Source organism: Salvelinus fontinalis, chromosome 3 (genome assembly GCF_029448725.1).
Source record: "Salvelinus fontinalis isolate EN_2023a chromosome 3, ASM2944872v1, whole genome shotgun sequence".
In the NCBI taxonomy this organism is placed as follows: domain Eukaryota; kingdom Metazoa; phylum Chordata; class Actinopteri; order Salmoniformes; family Salmonidae; genus Salvelinus; species Salvelinus fontinalis.
The window spans coordinates 62450578-62477000 of NC_074667.1; the positions used below are offsets into that span (position 1 = coordinate 62450578).

General features: G+C 42.6%; 1 protein-coding gene across 1 annotated transcript in view; it reads right to left on the bottom strand.

The window, feature by feature from the left end:
- Nucleotides 1-26423, bottom strand: part of crebbpa (CREB binding protein a) — a 68926-nt gene that overhangs the window by 39196 nt on the left and 3307 nt on the right. Inside the window, exon 2 of the mRNA XM_055917748.1 lies at nucleotides 4121-4722. Coding sequence (XP_055773723.1) covers nucleotides 4121-4722 — 602 coding nt within the window. The remainder of the gene's footprint in view (nucleotides 1-4120; nucleotides 4723-26423) is intronic.

A 26423-nucleotide genomic window follows, 5' to 3' on the forward strand; every position in this document is an offset into this window, starting at 1 on the left:
TTTTAAAAGTAGAAGTTCGAATTGTTTGGGTACAGACCTGGATAGTATGACAGAACTCTGCAGGCTCTCTCTGCAGTAGATTGCAACACCGCCCCCTTTGGCAGTTCTATCTTGTCGGAAAATGTTATAGTTAGGGATGGAAATTTCAGGGTTTTTGGTGGATTTCCTAAGCCAGGATTCAGACACGGCTAGGACATCCGGGTTGGCAGAGTGTACTAAAGCAGTGCATAAAACAAACTTAGGGAGGAAGCTTCTAATGTTAACATGCATGAAACCAAGGCTTTTACGGTTACAGAAGACAACAAATTTGAGCACCTGGGGAGTAGGGGTGGAGCTAGGCACTACAGGGCCTGGATTAACCTCTACATCGCCAGAGGAACAGAGGAGGAGTAGGATGAGGGTACGGCTAAAGGCTATCAGGACTGGTCGTTTAGTGCGATCAGAGCAGAGAGTAAAAGGAGCAGGTTTCTGGGCTTGAGAATAGATTCAAGGCATAACGTACAGACAGAGGTATTTTTATTTTTTTATTTTATTTTATTTTACCGTTATTTTACCAGGTAAGTTGACTGAGAACATGTTCTCATTTGCAGCAACAACCTGGGGAATAGTTACAGGGGAGAGGAGGGGGATGAATGAGCCAATTGTAAACTGGGGATTATTAGGTGACCATGATGGTTTGAGGGCCAGATTGGGAATTTAGCCAGGACACCGGGGTTAACACCCCTACTCTTACGATAAGTGCCATGGGATCTTTAATGACCTCAGAGAGTCAGGACACCCGTTTAACGTCCCATCCGAAAGACGGCACCCTACACACAGGGCAGTGTCCCCAATCACTGCCCTGGGGCATTGGGATATTTTATTAGACCAGAGGAAAGAGTGCCTCCTACTGGCCCTCCAACACCACTTCCAGCAGCATCTGGTCTCCCATCCAGGGACTGAGCAGGACCAACCCTGCTTAGCTTCAGAAGCAAGCCTGCAGTGGTATGCAGGGTGGTATGCTGCTGGTGATGGGGGATGTGAGTACATTGAGGTAAACCTAGGCATTGAGTAATGATGAGAGAGAGATACTGTCTCTAGAGACGTTTTAAAGAGGTGATGTCACTGCATATGTGGGAGGTGGCACTAAATGGTAGGTTAAGGCATATTGAGCAGGGCTAGAGGCTCTACAGTGAAATAAGACAATAATCACTAACCAGGACAGTAATGGACAAGGCATATTGATATTAGGGAGAAGCATGCGTAGCCGGGTGATCAATTGGGGTCCAGTGAGTGGTTGGGTTGGCTGGAGACATGGCGATTCAGACAGCTAGCAGACCGGGGCTAGCAAGCTAGCAGGCGGGCCTTAGAGGGACGTGTCGACGGAGGAAAGTCTGTTTTGGACGTCGATAGACCAGTCGTGATGGATTAGTAGGGTTCCGAGTAGCAGAGGGGTCCAAGTCCAATTAGCAAAATAGGTATAGTGGCCCAGGAAATTGGCCGATGGATCTATACAGCTAACAGTCCAATATGTTCTAGACAGCTAGCGGATGGGCATTCAGGGGTGGTCGCGATGTAGAGGCCAGTTGAGAACCCCGTCGAGCAGATTACGTCGTAGTCCAGTCATGAAGGATCGGCGGTGTTCCGTGCCCCGTACCGGCAGTAGAAAGGGTCCGGGTATTGTAGGCCAGGAGTGGCTGATGGGCCTCTTTAGCTAGCCGGGAGAAAGGGCCTAACATGGGCTAGCTCCAGTCTAATTGGTGCTTGCTCCGGGACTGACATTAGCCAGTACTCGGATAGCAGCTAGCTAGCTGCAAAGATCCAGGTGGAAATGTCCAGAGCTTGCTGTAGGAATCCGGGGATATGGAGAAAATAGGTCCGGTATGCTATGGTTTGAGTCACGTTGTACAAACTGGCGAGAGCTTTCTGAGCTAAAGGTTAGCTGATGACTGCTAGCAGTGGTTAGCTGACTACTAGCTAGTGAGCTGGCTGGCTTCTGTTGGGGGATTTCGAATTCGAGGTGAATAATACTTTAGGAAAAAAACAGATCCGCACCACATTGGGCGGATTCCAGGAGAGTGTTTTGAAGTTGAGTTTTAGAAAAAATATTTTAAAAGATATGCGAAGAAAAATATATACACGGGACATGGCGAGGACAAAAGACGTCTGACTGCTGCGCAATTTTGGATTTTTTGCAGATATTCCATTAACAAATCTGCCGTTTCCGGCTATAGTAGTCATTTACACCATTAACAGTGACTACACTGGGACAAAAAATGTGTTTCTCTTTCACAAACAAGGACATTTCTAAGTGACCCCAAACTTTTGAATGGTAGTGTACATATAAATATGGATGAGCAATGACCGAGCGGCATAGGCAAGATGCAATAGATGGCATAAAATACAGTATTTACATATGAGATGAGTAATGAAAGATATGTAAACTCTATTAAAGTGACTAGTGATCCATTTATTAAAGTCTGTATGTAGGCAGCAGCCTCTCTGTTAGTGATGGGCTGTTTAACAGTCTGATGGCCTTGAGATAGAAGTTGTTTTTCAGAATCTCGGTCCCAGCCTTGATGCACCTGTACTGTACTTGCCTTCTGGATGGTAGCGGGGGGAACAGGCAGTGGCTCGGGTGGTTGATGTCCTTGATGATCTTTTTGTGCTTCATGTGACATGGGGTGCTGTAGGTGCCCCGGAGGGCAGGTAGTTTGCCTACAGTGATGCGTTGTGCAGACCGCACCACCCTCGAGAGCCCTGCGGTTGTGGGTGGTACAGTTGCCATATTAGGCGGTGATATAGCCCGACAGGATGCTCTCAATTGTGCATCTGTAAAAGTTTGTGAGGGTTTTAGGTGACAAACAAAATTTCTTCGGCCTCCTGAGGTTGAAGAGGCGCTGTTGCGACTTCACCACACTGTGTGGGTGGACCATTTCAGTTTGTCCGTGATGTGTACGCCAAGGAACTTCAAACTTTCCACCTTCTCCACTGCTGTCCCGTCGATGTGGATAGAGAGGTGCGCCCTCTGCTGTTTCCTGAAGTCCACGATCACAGCCTTTGTTTTTTTGACGTTGAGTGAGAGGTTGCTATCCTGACACCACACTCCCGAGTGCCCTCACCTCCTCCCTCAGGCTGTCTCGTTGTGGTTGGTAATCAAGCCTACTACTGTTGTGTCGTCTGCAAACTTGAATGAGTTGGAGGCGTGCATGGCCATGCATGTCATGGGTGAACAGGGAGTACAGGAGGGGGCTGAGCATGCGACCTTGTGGGGCCCCAGTGTTGAGTATCAGCGAAGTGGAGATGTTTCCTACCTTCACCACCTGGGTGCAGCCCGTCAGGAAGTCCAGGCCCCAATTGCACAGGGCGGTGTTGAGATCCAGGGCCTCAAGCTTAAATTATGAGCTTGGAAGGTACTATGGTGTTGAATGCTGAGCTGTAGTCAATGAACAGCATTCTTACATAAGTATTCCTCTTGTCCAGATGGGATAGGGCAGTGTGCAGTGAGATGGCGATTGCATCGTCTGTGGACTTATTGGGGCGGTAGGCAAATTTAAGTGGGTCTAGGGTGTCAGGTAAGGTGGAGGTGATATGATCCTTGACTAGTCTCTCAAAGCACTTCATGATGACAGAAGTGAGTGCTAAGGGGCGATGGTAACTGAACTAAATGACTATTGTCTTCTTGGGTACAGAAACAATGGTGGCCATCTTGAAGCATGTGGGGACAGCACACTGGGGTAGGGAGAGATTGAATATGTCCGTAAACACACCAGCCAGCTGGTCCGCACATGCTCTGAGGACGCGGCTAGGGATGCCGTCTGGGCATTAAGAGTTCTGCGGAGGGCATTTATTTGTTTCCGATTTAGTTCCCAGCAGTATCAGAGAGCTATCACCCAATCAGGATGGATCTGCTCTACACAGTGCCACAGTAACTAGCACCAAAGCTGAGAATTCACAGATGATCCTGTACAAATGATGATTCAACACACACAAAGCAGAGCTATAAAGAGATATCGCTGCTCTCTGATTTGGCACATTCAAGACCTGTCTTTCTGTCGCAGACACACATTTCATACATGCCTCTCTATGACTAAGAGCGTAGTTTGTGTGTGTGTCTGAGTCTCTCATCCCTGTCACTCACCTTGTTCATGTTGCCCGGCTGCTGGGCGGCGGTGGCAACGTTCAGGGTGGCAGCGCCCACCTGCGGCCCGCCCTGCTGTGTGAGGGTCTCTGCCATCGAGCTGCCCGCTCCTCCTTCTGGTGCTCCCTGCATGGCCTGGTACTGCCCCCGGCCTCGTCCACCTCCAGGACCCAGCCCCTGGCCTCCGTTTATCACCTGGCCCGGCTGGTGCTGCCCACCCTGGGCTAATATCCCGGCGTGGCCCCCCAGAGACTGGTTGAAGTTCTGTCCGGTCCCCGCTTTCGGCGACCCTTGACCCAAGGAGCTCTTCCCGTGTGCTGCACCCAACTGACCCCCAATGCCACCGGGCTGAGTCCCTCCTCCAGCACCCCCGGTGAGACCAGAGGCACTACCCACCCGGAGGAGTTCTGACAGCTGCTTGTGCTTGGCCACTGCGTCCGGGACCTTGGAGCCCAGAGATCCAGGACCCCCAGGGTTGGCGTTACCCCCGTTGGAGGGCATGGCGCCCCCCGCCATACCCCCCAAGCCAGAGCCTCCGTTGGGGATCAGCTCATCTGGCAGGTCGTTCTCCAGGTCGTCCCATGATAAGGAGCCTAGATCCACTGTAGAAGAGGAAGAGAGAGGGAGAGAGAAAAACAGGTTAATAATATGGAATGATAACAATCATGAAAATTCATGGGCAAATATTCCTGTCTGTGCAAGTGCCATTGAAGTACAGTATCAGCCAGATTATCGCAGACCTGCCAACCGTGAATCATTTTTATGAGAACCACTTCAGCGCAGTATCGGCACCCCCGGGCCCAGCGACACCACACTGCTCAAATCATAGACAAAAGCACTTTTTTTGTCTAATAATGTGGCAGAAGATTGCCTCAGAAGGAATGGTAGGCTATAGACTTATGGGTACTTGGTAATTGGCTGCTCTTCAGGAGCTAACTAAAAATACATGTAAATGCACTGTCAGGGCTCTCGCCAGGATTTTCTGACAAGGTGGTGTTGATGTAGGCCTAAGGTTGGGTAAGGGATAGGTCCGGGTGCATGTCAGTCAACTTCCCCTTAGGAAGTTGGAGCATTTTTGTTAACTGCCATTTCCTGAAACTAAGAGTCTTAAATTATATCAAACAATTAATCAAACACAAAAGTACTGTGTTTGACCCAAATTAAATTGAGGTGGTCTTAATGACAAATTTTTCTAGGGTTCAATTTAGGGGTAATGATTATTCTAATTAATAATTAATGTAGGTGCTTTTATGTGCATAGTCTAGTGAAAATGTAAACTGGCTTCATTCTGTTTGGGGACAAAATTCTAAATAATTAAATCACCGGAAGCAATTGTAGTAGCTTACTGTATGCTATTTGGAATAGGAAACAACTGAACTAGCACTATATGAGCTAGTTTCACATCTACATCCCTGACCTAGTCTACCGTTCATTCAACATGCCTTATTGGTGAACTGACTTATGACATCTAGTATCACACCACTATGGTTGACATAAAGCTACATCAAGAGAACATATCAACAACTTATTAATTAACATAGGCCTACTAGTCTTTAACAGTATACCATAACTTTCTGTGAAGGACGGACCGGTATTTGCGGAACAGCTCTCTGCCATGTCTGTTTCCATCCACGCAGCGGCGAAAAACTGAACTACCGCAACACCACACGTTTCCTTTCTCGAACATGCACTCGTGCCTACAACCGCTGAGATCACAGCATGTCCGGGAAAGAAAGTGTTCTTGCCTAGTTGACTAAACAACGCTGTAGCTAACAACGAAATAGTGGTTGTGCTTGACAAACAATTTTGGGGAAAATAGCAAACAGTTCGTTCTTCATTCCCCCCCCCCCCCCCCCCCCCCCCCTCTCACACATCAGTGGTATCAACGGATGAAGTGGAGAGCTGCCATCCAGATCGGGAGGAAGATAGAAAACCCTGCCCTGGTTTTTCCTGGTTCAATTGAAGTCAAAGAACTGAGCAGACCAGACCCAGCTGCTATCGCATTGATGTCTATGTGAGAGCCACCCCCTTAAGTAGACAGGAACTGACAATGTTTTCACAATGGTAAATAGGGATGCATAATATATCGGTGAACATATCGGAATTGGGCGATATTAGCTAAAAATACCAACATCGGTATTGGCCCAATGTCTAGTTTAACCTTTCTAGGGTATATGGAACGCTAGCGTACCACCTGGCCAACATCCAGTTAGATTGCAGAGCGCAAAATTCAAATACAGAAATACTCATTATAAAAAAAAAAATGAAAACTGAAAACAAAACATTTTACATAGGTTTTAAGATTAACTTCTTGTGAATCTAACCACGGTGTCAGATTTTAAAAATGCTTTACGGCAAAAGCATACCTTACGATTATTTAAGAACATAGCCCAGCAGACAAATCATTACAAACAGTAACCAGCCAAGTAGAAGAGTTAAACAAGTCAGAAATAGAGATAAAAGTAATCCCTTACCTTTGATGATCTTCATATGGTTGCACTCAGAAGACATTCATTTACTCAATAAATGTTCCTTTTGTTCAATAAAGTCTTTCTTTATATCCAAAAACCTCCATTTTGTTTGCGCGTTTTCTTCAGTAATCCACAGCCTCAAACGCAGTCACAACATGCAGACAAAAAAATCCAAATTGTATCCGTAAAGTTCATAGAAACATGTCAAACGATGTTTATATTCAATCCTCAGGTTGTTTTTAGCCTAAATAATCAATAATAGTTCAACCGGACAATAACGTCGTCAATATAAAAAGGTAAGCATGAAAGGCACTCTTGGTCGCGCGCATTAAAAAGCTCGGTGACACGACAGGGTCCACTCATTCACACTGCTCTTACTCCCTCATTTTTCAGAATACAAGCCTGAAACAATTTCTAAAGACTGTTGACATCCAGTGGAAGGCATAGGAACTGCAATTTGAGTCCTAAGTCAATGGATACTGTAATGCATTGAATAGAAACTACAAAAAAAAAAAAAAAAGACTTCCTGAATGGATTTTTCTCAGGTTTTCACCTACCAATATATGCATATCATATATGCATATCATATCTTCTGGGCCCGAGTAGCAGGCAGTTTAATTTGGACAGGCTTTTCATCCAAAATTCCAAATGCTGCCCCCTACACTAGAGAAGTTAACACCAATGTGCAAAACCGATGTCAAAGCTGGCGTGCATACCTAAACTCAAAAAAAGAAACGTCCTCTCACTGTCAACTGCGTTTATTTCAGCAAACTTAACATGTGTACATGTGTGTTTGCATGAAAATAACAAGATTCAACAACTGAGACATAAACTGAACAAGTTCCACAGTCATGTGACTAACAGAAATTGAATAATGTGTCCCTGAACAAAGGGGGGGGTTCAAAATCTAAAGTAACAGTCAGTATGGCGTGGCCACCAGCTGAATTAAGTACTGCAGTGCATCTCCTCATGGACTGCACCAGATTTGCCAGTTCTTGTTGTGAGATGTTAACCCAATCTTCCCCCAAGGCACCTGCAAGTTCCCAGACATTTCTGGGGGGAATGGCCCTAGCCCTCACCCTCCGATCCGACAGGCCCCAGACGTCCTCAATGGGATTGCGATCCGGGCTCTTCGCTGGCCATGGCAGAACACTGACATTGCTTTCTTGCAGGAAATCCCGCAGAGCGAGCAGTATGGCTGGTGGCATTGTCATGCTGGACAAGATACATAAATACTACTATGGAACACCGTTTGGTTCTTTGCGTGTCAAAAGATAGTCAAATAACACTATTTGACACATCAAATAACACTATTTGACACATCAAATAACACAGTTCTATGATAGAATGTTGTGTGTTCTGAATTTGCAAGTGCAAGTGCAAGCACTACTATCAGTAGCAGTGTCAAAGCTGTACCAAAAAGTCTGCAAACACCGGCCACAAATGATGTGTTTACAATACTGCATTGGTAATAAAGCATTATTTGTTTGACCGCAACTTCTGGGGTAGCGAACTAGCTTTAGCTTGGTACCTAGCTAGCACCAATACAACCAGCCTGAAAACATTGACCAGTGGAAACTGCAGTCATTTTCATTATTTTTAGCAATGAATCCTTGTGAGTAAGTATTAGCTAGGTAGCCACTTGTTGTTCGCCTGTTAAAATTGAACTTCAGTTCATAAAAATATATAGCTAGCCAGCTACTTAACCCTGTTGCCAAAAGCTAACGTTATAAGCAGCCAGCTAGCAACGCTCGACCGGACCGGGTTATGTGTTATGAAGCTAGGCACAATAGTGCAATTTGCGGTTTGACTTCAAAATAAAAGTACCTCTTTGAAAGTGATGCAGAAGGTTACAATTGGTGGAATCATGCCATAATAAGACTAGATCATGTTCAACAAGGTTGCAATGTGAAGCAATGACATGGGGTATCAGTCTACCCGGTGACACCCACAGAACAACGGTGAAGAGTTTAAGCAAATATTAGCGTTATAGCTCTTATCGTGGGACTGTGACTGTGTGAAATCACCTCCCCAGTCAGCCTATTGTGTGTTTTGACATTCATATTGCACTGTACACCAAAATATTAACTAAGTATTGGGGATCAACTAAGTATTGGGGATCAATGAAACGGGGTATTAGTCTACTCAAGACCCAATATACACTGCTCAAAAAAATAAAGGGAACACTTAAACAACACAATGTAACTCCAAGTCAATCACACTTCTGTGAAATCAAACTGTCCACTTTGGAAGCAACACTGATTGACAATACATTTCACATGCTGTTGTGCAAATGGAATAGACAAAAGGTGGAAATTATAGGCAATTAGCAAGACACCCCCAAAAAAGGAGTGATTCTGCAGGTGGTGATCACAGACCACTTCTCAGTTCCTATGCTTCCTGGCTGATGTTTTGGTCACTTTTGAATGCTGGCTGTGCTCTCACTCTAGTGGTAGCATGAGACGGAATCTACAACCCACACAAGTGGCTCAGGTAGTGCAGTTAATCCAGGATGGCACATCAATGCGAGCTGTGGCAAAAAGGTTTGCTGTGTCTGTCAGCGTAGTGTCCAGAGCATGGAGGCGCTACCAGGAGACAGGCCAGTACATCAGGAGACGTGGAGGAGGCCGTAGGAGGGCAACAACCCAGCAGCAGGACCGCTACCTCCGCCTTTGTGCAAGGAGGTGCACTGCCAGCGCCCTGCAAAATGACCTCCAGCAGGCCACAAATGTGCATGCTGCGATGTGTCTCTTTAAGACCTTCTCTATAAAAGGCCCTTTGACTTGGGACCATAGGGACACGTCACACGCCTTCGTCAGGCTGTAATGCGGAAGTGAGAATTGAAAGGAGTCGAATATTTCGTCCATGGACTGAATAACACACCTTCTTGTGAGACCTGCGCAGTTAAAAAAAAATTCCGGGCGCGAAGCATAATTTGGTCTCGGCTTCTGGAACAAGGTAGATAACGGTGAATATGATGTCTGACTACGATATTATTTGATACATGTCACAAAATCATCCTAAAGTATGTTTTTTCAATATACTTTAATTATATTATTGCAATTTATTCTGGACTTTAGATGTGATACGACGGAAGAATTTTTTGAAGAAACGCTGTGTAGCGCCGCAATGCTATTGTGCTTGCTAACCAAAGAGGGAAATAATTCGTTCTGGAACCCAACTAAAGACTCTACTGGACATTGGACCCCGTTACAACATTCTGATGGAATATCAACAAAGATAAGACCCAATTTGGGATGCTTTTTCATATATCTGTTGAGCTGTGCTAAGTGGGCTAACTGTGCTAGGCTAGCGCTTGACCAATGCTAGTGCTGACTTATGCTAGCTTATGTTGTTAGCTAATATAACGATATATTGTGTTTTCGCTGTAAAACACTTCAAAAATCGGAAATGTTGGCTTTATTCACACGATATCTGTCTTACATTAGTTATCCACCATATGTTTTTCTGAAATGTTTTATGAGGTGTAATTAGTAGCCGACGTTGGTGTATGTATTTTCTCTGGCTACTCCCGTCTGGATTCAGACTCTAGCTATGTGTTAGCATTTTTGGGTAGCATCAATGTAAAACTGATTTATAGCTAAAATATGCACTTTTTATGAACAAAACATAGATTTATTGTGTAACATGTTATATGACTGTCATCTGAGGTAGTTTTTTCTGGGCTCTTTAGGTTGGTTTTAGTTTATTTCGGTTGGCTTGTGCATGCTACTTCAATCATAATTCATACTTCATAATCATATCCATACGTGTCTGTCCACTTTTGTATTTGGTGGTGAGCTAACATAAATATATGTGGTGTTTTCTCTGTAAAACATTTAAAAAATCGGACATGTTGGCTGGATTGACAAGATGTTTATCTTTCAAATGCTGTATTGGACTTGTTAATGTGTAAAAGTAAAATATTTTAAAAAAATAGATTTTGAATTTCGCGCCCTGCAGCTGTTGTCATTTTCGTCCGATTTCGGGCTTGCAGCCCAAACAGGTTAACCTGTTGGGGATGGGGGCGCTGTTTAGACTATTTATGCTAATTGGGTAATTTTTTAAACGGCTTCCCACAAAATCCTTGATCGTACAATATGCATATTATTATTATTATTGGATAGAAAACAGTCTATAGTTTCTATAGGAGTTGAAATTTTGTCTCTAAGTGGAACAGAGCCCATTCTACAGCAATTTCCCTGACATGGAGTCAGATTTGAGAAATGTTGGCCACTCTTCTGAAGTCATTTAAAAGGGCACTGTCGTTGCTATGACTATACGGACACTTCTTACGTCTTCCCCTGGATGCCTTTACGTGATGACGATTCCAACGGGGTCGATTGCTCGTTCACAGGCCCTACAAATGAAAAAACCCTGAAGCTAGTCATTCTTTGGGAGCTGCGTCATGAGCCTAGAGGACACCGGCGCGCACCTGTTCCAAGCGTTAGTTTAGCCTGTTATATTTCTCCGGTCATCTTTTCACTCGTTTTAGGAGTTAAAAACATCATAAGGTAGTTAATTTAAGGCGTTTTATAGCAATTTATATCCGTTTAGTGCGATTTTGGGACATTTATTTTTGCAACGATGTGAAAAGTTGGGCACGCTTTTCAGTTCATCCCGAACGCAGTTGACATTTCCACATGGCAAGAGGACAGCTTTCCACCAAAAGACGATTTCTCCCAAGAAAGGATCCTTTGCCCAAGATACTGATGGAAGAACAGCTCAAGGTAGGACATTTTTATTATGATAAATCGTGTTTCTGTCGAAACATTTTAGTGGCTTAGGACGCCATGTTTTTTGACGTAGCTTCGCTTGGCGCAAACTGTATTGAAAAGTAAGGATAAATTAAAAAATGTAATAACGCAATTGTATTAAGAATTAAATTGTCTATCAATCCCTGTCCACCCTATATTTTTTAGTCACGTTTATGAGTATTTATGTATAAGAGTAGATCACTGTCTAAGTGGCGCAAGGACATTTTCTGACCAGCTGAGCTACATTTCACATTGTCTAACCATGATTTTGGTGGCTAAATATAAACATTTTCGATCAAACTCTATATGGATTGTGTAATATGATGTTACAGGAGTGTCATCTGAAGAATTCTGAGAAGGTTAGTGAAAAAATTAATATATTTTTGGCGATGTTGACGTTATCGCCCACTTTGGCTAGAATCAATGCTGGGCTGCTATGTGCTATGTGCTATGCTAATATAACGATTTATTGTGTTTTCGCTGTAAGACACTTAGAAAATCTGAAATATTGTCTGTATTCACAGGATCTGTGTCTTTCGATTCGTGTATGCTGTGTATTTTTACGAAATGTTTGATGATTAGTAGTTAGGTAAACACGTTGCTCATTGTAATTATTCTAGTCCATTTGTGATGGTGGGTGCAATTGTAAACTATGCCATCTACCTGAAATATGCACTTTTTTCTAACAAAACCTATCCCATACCATAAATATGTTATCAGACTGTCATCTAATGAGTTTTTTTGTTGGTTAGGGGCTATAAATATCTTAGTTTAGCCGAATTGGTGATGGCTACTGGTGTTGGTGGACAAATAAAAGATGGTGGATTATGCTAATGTGTTTTTAGGTAATAGATGTACATCTTTACATATTGTGTCTTCCCTGTAAAACATTTTAAAAATCGGAAATGTTGACTGGATTCACAAGATCTGTGTCTTTCATTAGCTGTATTGGACTTTAATGTGTGAAAGTTAAATATTTTAAAAAAATATTTTTTTTGAATTTCGCGGCACTGGTTTTTCAGTGGGGGGGGGGGGGGGGGGGGGGTGTGCCGCTAGCGCCACGCTGATCCTAGACAGGTTAAGAACAAATTCTTATTTACAACGACGGCCTACCCCGGACGATGCTGGGCCAATTGTGCGCCGCCCTATGTGACTCCCAATCACGGCCGGATGTGATACAGCCTGGATTCGAACCAGGGACTGTAGTGACGCCTCTTGCACGGAGACAGTGCCTTAGACCGCTGCGTCCATGTGTGTGTGTTAACTATTTAACTGTACTAGAATGCTTAAAAAGGCCACAAATTCTAAATATCGGTATCGGTTGTTTTTGGCAAGGAAAATATTGGATATCGGTATCGGCCAAAAATGTCATATCGGTGCATCACTAATAGTAAATGGCCTGAATGTACTATTATCATTTATCCACCATCTTTGATAGTACTACAACTACGGGGGGCGGGACGGAGCAGAGAGCTAAAGAGTTTTGTCCTCGCCCAAGTCCTCTGATTGGCTCAGCTCCAACTTCAGACCCGAGTCAAAAACCACAATGTGCCAGCTAGTCTATTTCTGTGTATTTTTCATACCAGTGTACTTTGACCTCAAATTGCGTGCAAGCATGGTACGCAAAACGCGTGCAAGTTGGCAGGTCTGCTATCGCTCCCAATTCCATCCCCCAGTCCATTCACCACACACTTGATTCCACCGCAACGTGCTAATGAGCTAATGTGCTAACTAGCTAGTGCTGCTTGGTGAGTCTACTGCTGATCCACACCACAGTGAAGAAGCAAAAAAGTAGGAGGACGGGAGGGATGGAGGATGATATTTAAGAAGAGTGATAAATGAGGACGGTGTTGACAAACACAGTTAACAGCTAGACAGGCAGTGAAAATACAGCATCACTCGAGGGGGCAAGCGTATTTGGGTAACACTGTCAGGAAGCGTGTTTTGACAGTTAAACAGCCAGTTAAAACAACATATTCACTGCATCATTCAATGTTGGTTCCCCATAGGGAAGTGAGAAGGGGGAAGAGTATTTGGGAAACATCGTTAGGAAGTGTGACTGGGAATTGTGGTGGAGGGAGACAATTGAAGACATGACAGGGGATGAGACTCAGTGGATACAACAAATTAACCCAAACAGAACTTGCTAATTAGATTTCTGCAGGGCTGTGGAAATTGACTTAAGGGTTAATAAAATGCAGTTATGGATTTTACCCAGTCTCAAAGCCGAATGGTTTAGATTGCTTGGAATGTTACAGCAGAAGCTCTGACCAATTGCGACAATGCCTGTGCAGATAAAAAATATATAAAAAAATTTTTTATTGCCGTCTTTGATGAAATTACCCTTTCATGTAAAAATAACAGAATACCCTGACAATTTAAAGCAAAACCACACTTTCTGAAGAAACCACTGTTTATCCTGCACCAGTGCTAGAGTTTCCTGAAGAGTGTTGCTGGTCAGGTTTCTTAGAAAACCCTTCAGAGCACCTTCTCTTATCTTCTGATTTCTAGGAATTTACCCCGTCTTGGCGTAGCCTTGGCGTAGCCTCCAGCTTTCAGAAATCTGCATTGTTAACTCAACTCAAAAGAAGCCCAAATATAGAACAGAGCAGTAGCTGAGTTTATCTGTCTGGATCAAGTACAATTCTGTGACTTTGGTCATGTCTACACTTCACTTATGTGACTATCAGAATACGTAGATTGCATTGAAAAGAAGGGTCTAGACGCACAAAAGTTGCTTTGTGGTCTGATCTAGCTGACCAATTCATTAGGTGGTGAGGGATGCACAGTGTGCAGATTTCTCAGTCGATGCAAATCAGGATACCGAAAGCGCATACAGTGGGCGACGTCATCGACACTCCTCCAACAAGTCTGCAGAAAACCTGTGTTTTGGGGCCGAGAGGTACCTTGTCATAACTTTGGAGGGAATACGTTCCTAGAGCGTGACGAACGTGTTTCGCTGGCATCATAAATGCATGCCAGCTAGCTAATGGTGGTTTTGGAGAAGCGGCTTCTTCCTTGCTGAGCAGCCTTTCAGGTTATGTCGATATAGGACATGTTTGACTGTGGATATAAATACTTTTGTACCCGTTTCCTCCAGCATCTTCACAAGGTCCTTTGCTGTTGTTCTGGGGTTGATTTGCACTTTTCGCACCAAAGTACGTTCATCTCTAAGAGACAGAACGCGTCTCCTTCCTGAGCGGTATGACGGCTGCATGGTCCCATGGTGTTTATACTTGCGTACTATTGTTTGAACAGATGAACGTGGTACCTTCAGGCATTTGGAAATTGCTCCCGAGGATGAACCAGACTTGGAGGGCTACAATCCTTTTCTGAGGTCTTGGCTGATTTATTTTGATTTTTCCATGATGTTAAGCAAAGAAGCACTGAGTTTTAAGGTAGGCCTTAGTGTATGTAAACTTCTGACCCACTGGAATTGTGATACAGTCAATTCTAAGTGAAATAATATGTCTAAACAATTGTTGGAAAGATTACTTGTGTCATGCACAAAGTAGATGTCCAAACCAACTTTTCAAAACTATATTTTGTTAAGACATTTGTGGAGTGGTTGAAAAACTAGATGTAATGACTCCAACCTAAGTGTATGTAAATATCCGACTTCAACTGTAGCCCTGGCTCTCCCACTCCCTCCTTTTCTACTCACTGTCTTTCCCTCGAGTTCTCTCCCTCCAGCTCTTCCTTCTTTTCACTCGCTCTCACCACCACTTCTCCCTCTCTTTCAGCTCTTAAGGTTCTCTGCTCTTAGTCACTTGCTCTCACCACTACTTCTCCCTCTAGGTTCTTCATTCGCTTAGTGGCCGAGGCCAGCAGTGAGTGGCACAGTTTTCTGTCAGAGCCAGGCGCCTTCACACACACAATGTCCCGGTCAGTCAATCACCAAGTCAAGCATGGCTTATTTTCACAGCCTTTGTGAGCCGAGCACACACACACTCCTTCTCCTCCCTCTTACACACACACACACACACACACACACACACAGACTACTTTCTATCCCCTCAGATACACACACGCATGTACACACCTCTGCCATCCTTTGAGCAGCAGGGAGCCGGCGATGGGATCTGTGCTGACTTTATATTTCCTGGCTGGAGTAGATTGCAAGAGCACGAAATAGAGCAAGAAGAGTGTCCATTTCAACACAACGGGGCCAATGACCCAACTAAACCAGATGTCAAAACTTGGAGACTAGCAAAACTAGGCTATTCAGGAACCACCCTTCCTTCTCCAAAACCATTCACCCAAATGAAAAGTGCTTCTCAGGTATTCAGAGGGGACTTCAACTTGATGGATGAACAAGGCATATTTGCTTGGGGTGAGAATGGGGTATTTTCTATTAGAGCTGAGACAATAAACCGAAAATTACTGACACTGACATTGCCATCCTCTTACTGAAGCAAAATGCTTAAGTCGGTAATTTCCGGTGATTTTGCTACAGAACGTTTCTGTAGATTGACCAATGGTTTAAGAACAACAGTAATATACGCATTGTGTTGATTCCTGCTATGAAATATCTGTCTGTTTCGTTTTGCTGTTGGCTGCTGACTCTCACTCCCTCCCCCCACTGACACAGAGGGAGAGATGCATTTTGAGAAGCACAAGCAAATGACCATTACTCAAAATACTATTGCAAGAAAAAGTTTTTAAAGCAACTAATGTTGTTCTAGTCACAGCTTTCTGTGAGTATATCATGCATGTCTCACCTCTTAATATCCAGTTCGTGGCACCACTTCTCAACTGGAGTAGGCTGTAGTGCGCGTAAATAGACCGACATCAAGAAGCCTAGGCCTAGCACAGGAAAGTTTTTGTAGGACATTGTGTTTTAAATTCACACTTCTTCAGGTGTTGAATAATATATCCTATATAGGCCAATATGCACAAAGATGTTGGCAAACTCTCTGAAGAGTCAAAAATAAATCTGATAATTCTGGATCATATTTTGACAGGTTGCACATTGAAAAATCAATCATGCATTTCTTGGCTATGTTAGATGAAATAGCTTAGTTGTTGATAGGCTACCATCTCAGTTGTCTTACTTGGCACTAGAGGTCGACCGATTATGATTTTTCAACGCCGATACCAATTATTGGAGGACCAAAAAAGCCGATACTGATTAATCTGACGATTTTTAAAATATATTTGTAATAATGACAATTACAACAATACTGGATGAACACTTATTTGAACTTAATATAATACAGCAATAAAATCAATTCAGTCTCAAATAAATAATGTAACATGTTCAATTTGGTTTAAATAATGCAAAAACAAAGTGTTGGAGAAGTAAAAGTGCAATATGTGCCATGTAAGAAAGCTAACGTTTAAGTTCCTTGCTCAGAACATGAGAACATATGAAAGCTGGTGGTTCCTTTTAACATGAGTCTACAATATTCCCAGGTAAGAAGTCTTAGGTTGTAGTTATTATAGGAATTATAGGACTCTCTATACCATTTGTATTTCATATACCTTTGATTTTTGGATGTTCTTATAGGCACTTTAGTATTGCCAGTGGAACAGTATAGCTTCCATCCCTCTCTTCGCCGCTACCTGGGCTCGAACCAGGAACACCGACAACAGCCACCCTCGAAGCATCGTTACCCATCGCTCTCCAAAAGCCGCGGCCCTTGCAGAGCAAGGGGAACAACTACTCCAAGTCTCAGAGCGAGTGACGATTGAAACACTATTAGCGCGGACCCCGCTAACTAGCTAGCCATTTCACATCAGTTACACCAGCCTAATCTCGGGAGTTGATAGGCTTGAATTCATAAACAGCAGAGCTGCTGGCAAAACGCACAAAAGTGCTGTTTGAATGAATGCTTACGAGCCTGCTGGTGCTCACCATCGCTCAGTCAGACTGCTCTACCAAATCATAGACTTAATTATAACATAATAACACACCGAAATACAAGCCTTAGGTCATTAATATGGTCGAATCCAGAAACGATCATCTCGAAAACAAAAAAAATATTATTTCAGTGAAATACGGAACCGTTCCATATTTTATCTAACGGGTGGCATCCATCAGTCTAAAATATTCCTGTTACATTGCACAACCTTCAATGTTATGTCATAATTACGTAAAATTCTGGCAAATTAGTTCGCAATGAGCCAGGCGACCAAAACGGTTGCATATACCCTGACTCTGCGTGCAATGAACGCAAGAGAAGTGACACAATTTCACCTGGTTAATATTGCCTGCTAACCAGGATTTCTTTTAGCTAAATATGCAGGTTTAAAAATATATACTTCTGTGTATTGATTTTAAGAAAGGCATTCATGTTTATGGTTAGGTACACGTTGGAGCAACGACAGTCCTTTTTCGCGAATGCGCACTGCATCGATTATATGCAACGCAGGACACGCTAGATAAACTAGTAATATCATCAACCATGTGTAGTTATAACTAGTGATTATGATTGATTGATTGAGTTTTTATAAGATAAGTTTAATGCTAGCTAGCAACTTACCTTGGCTTCTTACTGCATTTGCATAACAGGCCGGCTCCTCGTGAGGCAGGTGGTTAGAGCGTTGGACTAGTTAACCTCTTGACGCTAGGGGTCAGATTATTTATAAATAACGTTCACAAGGTAAACGGACTATTTCTCAGGTCCAGATCGTAGAATATGCATATAATTTACAGATTGGGATAGAAAACACTCCAAAGTTTCCAAATATTGTCTGTGTTTATAACAAAACTGATTCTGCAGGCGAAAACTTGAGACAATCGAACCCGGAAGTGATTTTTTTATTTTTTATCTGTGTTTCCTGGCCCGTCTTTCTTCCATTTAAAGGGGTATCAACCAGATTCCTTTTCCAATGGCGTCCTCAGGCTGTGCCCAGGCTTTAGACATAGTTTCAGGCTTTTATTTAGAAAAATTTGCGAGATTTTTCAAAACTAGTCAGGTGTCCTCTGATTAGTTCCTGCGCGCGAGAGGGTAGCTCTCCATTTTCTTTTTCTCTCTTATTGAATAGGTTACGGTCCGGTTGAAATATTATTGATTATGTTTGTTAAAAACAACCTGAGGATAGATTAGTAAAAAAAATGGACATGTTTCTACGACCATTACGGATACTTTTTGGAATTTTCGTCTAACGGAACGAGGCTTTGGTTTTCTGAACATAACGCGCAACCCAAATGGCGTTTTTTTGTTATAAAAGTAATATTTATCAAACAAAAATAACATTTGTTGTGTAACTGGGAGTCTCGTGAGTGCAAACATCCGAAGATTATCAAAGGTAAACGATTAATTTGATTGCTTTTCTGACTTTCGTGACCAAGCTAACCAAGCTAATATACGGCTAACTGTTCTAGCATTGATTGATACACTCACAAAAGCTTAGATTGCTTTCGCTGCAAAGCATATTTTCAAAATCCGACACAATAGGTGGATTAACAACAAGCTAAGCTGTGTTTTGGTATATTTCACTTGTGATTGCATGATTATAAATATTTTTAGTAATATTTTGCGCCCTGCAATTCAGCGGTTGTTTAGGAAAATGATCCCGTAAAAGGGATCCGTAGCGCAGAGAAGTTAACTAAGGTTTGCAAGATTGAATCCCTGAGCTGACAAGGTAAAAATCTGTCTTTCTGCCCCTGAACAAAGTAGTTAACCCACCGTTCCTAGGCCGTCATTGAAAATAACAATGTGTTCTTAACTGACTTGCCTAGTTAAATAAAGGTGTAAAAAAATAAAATAAAATTTAAAAAAAATCGGCAAAATCTGCATCCAAAATGACCGATTTCCGATTATGAAAACTTTAAAATCGGCCCTAATTAAAAATCGGCAGATACTTTTACTACAGGAATTGTGAGGATAATGCACGTTACTGTTTCACCAAATCATTGTTTTAATAGCCTGTAAAAATAGGACGTTTGGACTGAGGTGAGCGTGTAATGTGACCAACCAAAAATGTAACTTACGACACATTAAAGGGTTGCAAAATGCAAATAAATGTTCAGTCAGGAGCCCTGGAAGACAACTGTCGTTATCAGATAGTACACGATGCAAGAGCTGTTCAAATTTTCTTTCGCGATAGTTTCTTACGCCTCATCACGCCATCCATGTCCACTTTAACACGGCATCTTTTTCCCTGTCCGTCTTTCATTCATCCCACCCTCTCTCTTTTCAAGTTGAGAACTGACAGATGTGAGTGGGAGACGCAAAAATTGCAATATCTGCTAATGGGGACAGATTGGTATATAATGAGAAGAAACCGTGAAGCTTAAATATAAACGGCTTAAAAGGTGTGAAGTGATTGCAGACTGGCATTTAAAACTGCCAATTAGGCTGTAATATGGGCCAGGCTCAGCCGGCACAAAAAGACACTGTCATAAGTGCTTTCCTGGGGGTGGGTGGGTGACAACCCAGTTGTCCCCCTCCTCTGAGGTTCCATTACTAAGTGAGTCATGAGTGTGTGTGACGGGTGGGCCCTAAACGTGCCATTTGGAGAGCAGGGAACTTACTGACGGAGGGCACCTCTCATTAAAGCAGTGGAATGGAATATCACGCTAGTCATAGAGTCTGCCCCAGTATCTGCGCGTTAGAGATTTTGACGATGAGTATGACACGTCTCAGATTCAAACTCCCATTAGACAGCTCTGCAAGCATTATGTCAAAATAAGTTTGTTACTCACCAAATATGAATGAGCAACCATCTTCATTGACTCCCATTACCCTATGTACTTCCAAAAAGTCTAAATACAAATGTACAAGCAACTGAATAAAATCCGATTCGGCACTTTCATTACGGCCACCTACAGGTGGAAAGTCTAAAACAGCTCGATACATTGGAAGTGCCAATTTTTCCTTTTTTTGGAAGTACATAGCTACCGGCTGTAATGGAGTAAATTAAGACAGTTGATCATTGAAACTCAAATGTTGGTGAGTAACAAACGCATTTTGACAGAGCTGTCTAATGGCAGTTTGAGCTTCCTAGGCAGGGAAACACGCCCTACTCATCTAAATCTCTAACGCACAGATACTGGGGCAAGTAGAGTCATAATACTTGCCAGGAAATACACGATACGATATCACAATACTTAAGTGCCGATACGATATCTATTGCGATTTTCAGGATTCTATGTCTTGCAATTAGATACGGTGATTTTAATACGATTTGATGTTCCAAATATATTGATCACTGACTATAGAAAACATTAGGAACTAGGGATGCACGATATAGTCGGAGAACATATCGGAATCGGCCGATATTAGCTAAAAATGCCAACATCGGTATAAGCCCGATGTCTAGTTTAACACCGATGTGCAAAACTGATGTCAAAGCTGACATGCATACCTATATAATGTAGGTAGATGACGTAATGACGCCACGAAAAATACTGCGCTACACGTGGACATAGGTAAATGCCAACAAAATTACTTGTGTGTTTCAACTATATAACTGTACAAGAATGCTTAAAAAGGCAGCTAAAATGTTAAATATCGGTATCAGGTTTTTTGGCAAGGAATATATTGGATATCGGCCAAAAATGTAACCTCGGTGCATCCCTATTAGGAACACAGAACATGAGAACATATGAAAGCTGGTTGTTCCTTTTAACACAAGTCTTCAATATTCCCAGGTAAGAAGTTTTAGGTTGTAGTTATTATAGGACTATTTCTCTCTATACCATTTGTATTTCATATACCTTTCACTATTGGATGCTCTAATAGGTACTTTAGTATTGCCAGCCTAATCTCGGGAGTTGATAGGCTTGAAGTGATAAACAGCGCAATGCTTGAAGCACAGCGAAGAGCTGCTGGAAAATGCAGGAAAGTGCTGTTTGAATGAATGCTTACAAGCCTGCTGCTGCCTACCACGGCTCAGTCAGACTGCTCTATAAAATCATAAATTATAATATAATAACTAGAGGCCGACCTGGACGTGACAGGGATTCCGTGGCCACATCACATGCGATAACTTTTTTTACTTCGCACAAGTTGGGACAGGAACTCCTCAAGAGGAAGCTGACGATGGTAGGAACAGTACAGAAATTTAACAAGTCAGAGCTCCCACCTCAGCTGTTGAATACACGTAACAGGCTTACCAATTCCTCGAAGTTCGCATTCAAGGCTGACATATCCGTAGTGTCCTATGTGCCAAAGGCAAAAATGTGGTACTCATGAATACGCTGCAAAGGGATGGGAGAATCTGTGGCCAGGAATATCAAAAAACAGAAATAATAATGCCACAAAAGGAGGGGTGGACAATTTAGACAAGCTGGTGACTGGCTACAGCTGCAAAAGAAGAACCCTATGCTGGCCACTTGTGATAACCTTCAACATCTTGGACATCTCAACGTACAACACGTTTGTCATCTGGATGGCGTTGAACCCAGATTGGAACAGAGGGAAGCTCCAGAGGAGAAAGCCCTTTCTTGAAGAGCTGGTCAAGGCATTGGTAAGACCTCAAATCCAGAGGAAACATATCCCAAGCAACCCAGCTTCTGCAGCCATTGGGAGTAGGATTCATGGATGCTGGTGCACCATCCGCCCGACCCACAGAACCAACAACTACAATACCGGAAGTGTGAGTGGTGTGTGTCTGACTCTCCTACCTTGGCCTGATGTAACTATATATGTGAGTGAGATGTTAGTAAAATTCCTGAACTAAGCGTTTCCATCATTCTAGATTGCAGCCAGTAACTACAAGAAGAAGCTCTGCAATGTGTGTGGACCCAAGAAGGACAGGAAGACAGTACACATGCATCAAGTGCAAGAAATACATTTGCAACACACACACAGTAAAACTCTGTCTCTCATGTGGTGTGTAGACTGGCCTTAATTTGTGTTCAATGAGGCTCATTTATCATTTCCATAAAATACTGTATGTAAAATTTGTCCTTATTTGCCACTAGGGGAGTGCCATTTCGACATAGCACAAATGCGTCTCCAAATTAAACTGCCTCGTACTCAATTCTTGCTCGTACACTATGCATATTATTATTAATATTGGATAGAAAACACTCTAGTTTCTAAAAGCGTTTGAATTATGTCTGTAAGTGAAAGAGAACTGGACTTAGAGCACTTTTCCTATGTCTGTGTGAAAATGGCTAATTTTCTCATCTGCTCTGAGGCCTGTCTTTAACTTTGCCTGTCTTCTATTGGTTGAGATGCACTGCATACGCCTTCCCCTGGTTGTTAGCGAATAGGTAGAGTTGAAATGGAGTCTCTACGCAGTTCAGAAAGTTGATAAATTGATTGGGAACGAGGTGGCCAGCCTTTCGGATCTTCGCGCTGGCGCGGAAAGGGTCTTCGCATGACTTTTTAGAAGCTCTAGTTTTAGAAACTAGTTATATCCGGCTCTGTTTTTATTCGATATAGGCTTTACACACATCATAATCTTGTTATTTCAAACCGATTTATATCAGTTTATGTCAGTATATTGCGATTTTCGGCCATTTCATTTTCTGATGTTGTATTGAGTTGGGGAGCTCTCTCGAATGCCATTCTGTACTGCTAATTGCAACGTCGAGGGAAACATTCTCCAACCCAGCAACGATTCTTTTGGCCAACGGACACCTTTCCCAAGATTCTGATGGGAGTTCAGCTCATAGTAAGTACTATTTATGCTGATAATTCGTTGTTATGTTGAAAAAGTAAAATGCATAAGAGGCCATTATTTTCCGGGTAGCCTTGCGCTATCGCACCCTGTTTTGTACCCAGTATTGCGCAGTAACGTTAATTTTAAAATTGTAACCCAGCGATTGCATTAAGAACTAATTTGTCTTTCAATTGCTGTCCAACCTGTATTTTTTTAGTCAAGTTTATTATTAGTTATGGATTAGATTAGGTTCCTGTCCAATATGGCGCCTGACAGATTGCTTGAAGTTCTCGCCACTAATCACGTTGTATAACCACGAATTGTGCCGCTAAGTATGCACATTTTCTAACAAACTCTATATGCTTTGTGTAATATGATGTTACAGGACTGTCATCTGAAGAATTCTGAGAAGGTTAGTGAAACAATTCATATATTTTGGGGGTTATTACATTATCGCTATTTTTGCCTTGAATCAATGCTGCTGTGTGGCTGACTATTGTAGTAAGCTAAGATAACGCTATATTGTGTTTTCGCTGTAAAACACTTAGAAAATCTGAAATATTGGCTATATTCACAAGATCTGTGTCTTTCATCTGCTGTACGCTGTGTATTTTTAAGAAATGTTTTATGATGAGTAATTAGCTAATACACGATGGTCTCTGTAGTTATTCTAGTCGATTTGGGGAGAGTTGGGATGGTGGCTGCAATGGTAAACTATGATTTATACCTGAAATATGCACATTTTTCTAACAAAACCTATGCTATACAATAAATATGTTATCAGACTGTCATCTGATGAGGTTGTTTCTTGGTTAGTGGCTATTTATATCTTTATTTGGCCGCATTTGTGATAGCTACTGATGCAGTAAGAAAATGGTGGAGTAAAAAAAAAAGTTGTCTTTTGCTAACGTGGTTAGCTAATAGATTTACATATTTTGTCTTCCCTGTAAAACATTTTAAAAACAAGAAATGATGGCTTTATTCACAAGATCTGTATCTTTCATTTGGTGTCTTGGACTTGTGATTTCATGAACATTTTATTTTATGATATCCCTGTAACTTTAGGCTAGGCTATGCTAGTCAGCTTTTGTGATGGGGGGGGGATCCCGGATCCGGGTTAGGTAGGCGTTAGAGGTTAATTTGTTGAGTTCAAAGCAATAAACATCAAGTGATGAAAACCTTGTTTCATTTATATTTGTTCAAGACAAACATGATTTATTCCACCCATGTCTTGATTATAATAGATTTGTTTACAAAAATCACATTTTATCCGAAGAAAACAGCAGTCAGTCAATATTAAGTATTTTTACGTAAATTGTTATGGCTGTATTGTTTTAAAAACACAATAATATTATGGGTCCATCAGCCCAGTGAACATTGGGTGAATAACAAAAACACGAACACCACACAAGGGTTAAGTGCCTGTAGGTACCAGGCACACCAGTTTGAGTGTCAAGAACTGCAACGTTGCTGGGTTTCTCAAGCTCAACAGTTTCAAGTGTGTATCAAGAATGGTCCACCACACAATGGACATCCAGCCAACTTGACAACTGTGGGAAGCATTGGAGCCAACATGGGCGAGCATCCCTGTGGAACGCTTTTGACACCTTGTAGAGTCCATGCCCTGACAAATTGAGGCTGTGCTGAGGGCAAAAGGGGGTGCAACTCATCAGGAAGGTGTTCCTAATTTTTTTTATTTTTTTTTATTTTTTATTTAACCTTTATTTAACCAGGTAGGCAAATTGAGAACACGTTCTCATTTACAATTGCGACCTGGCCAAGATAAAGCAAAGCAGTTCGACACATACAACAACACATAGTTACACATGGAGTAAAAACAAACATATAGTCAATAATACAGTGAAAAAAAATAAGTCTATATACAATGTGAGCAAGTGAGGTGAGATAAGGGAGGTGAAGGCAAACAGATATATGTATAAATAAATAAAATATAAAAAGGCCATGGAGGCGAAGTGAGTACAACACAGCAAGTAAAATAAAAACTAAAAAACACTGGAATGGTTGGTTTGCATTGGAAGAAAGTGCAAAGTAGAGACAGAAATAATGGGGTGCAAAGGAGCAAAATAAATTAATAAATAAATACAGTAGGTAAAGAGGTAGTTGTTTGGGCTAAATTGTAGATGGGTTATGTACAGGTGCAGTAATCTATGAGCTGCTCTGACAGCTGGTGCTTAAAGCTAGTGAGGGAGATAGGTGTTTCCAGTTTCAGAGATTTTTGTAGTTCGTTCCAGTCATTGGCAGCAGAGAACTGGAAGGAGAGGCGTCCAAAGGAAGAATTGGTTTTGGGGTTGACTAGAGAGATATACCTGCTGGAGCGCGTGCTACAGGTAGGTGCTGCTATGGTGACCAGCGAGCTGAGATAAGGGGGGACTTTACCTAGCAGGGTCTTGTAGATGACCTGGAACCAGTGGGTTTGGCGACGAGTATGAAGCGAGGGCCAGCCAACGAGAGTGTACAGGTCGCAGTGGTGGGTAGTATATGGGGCTTTGGTGACAAAACGGATGGCACTGTGATAGACTGCATCCAATTTATTGAGTAGGGTTTTGGAGGCTATTTTGTAAATGACATCACCGAAGTCGAGGATTGGTAGGATGGTCAGTTTTACAAGGGTATGTTTGGCAGCATGAGTAAAGGATGCTTTGTTGCGGAATAGGAAGCCAATTCTAGATTTGACTTTGGATTGGAGATGTTTGATGTGGGTCTGGAAGGAGAGTTTACAGTCTAACCAGACACCTAGGTATTTGTAGTTGTCCACATATTCTAAGTCAGAGCCGTCCAAAGTAGTGATGTTGGACAGGCGGGCAGGAGCAGGCAGCGATCGGTTGAAGAGCATGCATTTGGTTTTACTTGTATTTAAGAGCAGTTGGAGGCCACGGAAGGAGAGTTGTATGGCATTGAAGCTCGCCTGGAGGGTTGTTAACACAGTGTCAAAAGAAGGGCCAGAAGTATACAGAATAGTGTTGTCTGCGTAGAGGTGGATCAGAGAATCACCAGCAGCAAGAGCGACATCATTGATGTAAACAGAGAAGAGAGTCGGTCCAAGAATTGAACCCTGTGGCACCCCCATAGAGACTGCCAGAGGCCCGGACAACAGACCCTCCGATTTGACACACTGAACTCTATCAGAGAAGTAGTTGGTGAACCAGGCGAAGCAATCATTAGAGAAACCAAGGCTGTCGAGTCTGCCAATGAGGATGTGGTGATTGACAGAGTCAAAAGCCTTGGCCAGGTCAATGAATACGGCTGCACAGTATTGTTTCCTATCGATGGCGGTTACGATATCGTTTATGACCTTGAGCGTGGCTGAGGTGCACCCATGACCAGCTCTGAAACCAGATTGCATAGCGGAGAAGGTGTGGTGTGATTCGAAATGGTCGGTAATCTGTTTGTTGACTTGGCTTTCGAAGACCTTAGAAAGGCAGGGTAGGATAGATATAGGTCTGTAGCAGTTAGGGTCAAGGGTGTCCCCCCCTTTGAAGAGGGGGATAACCG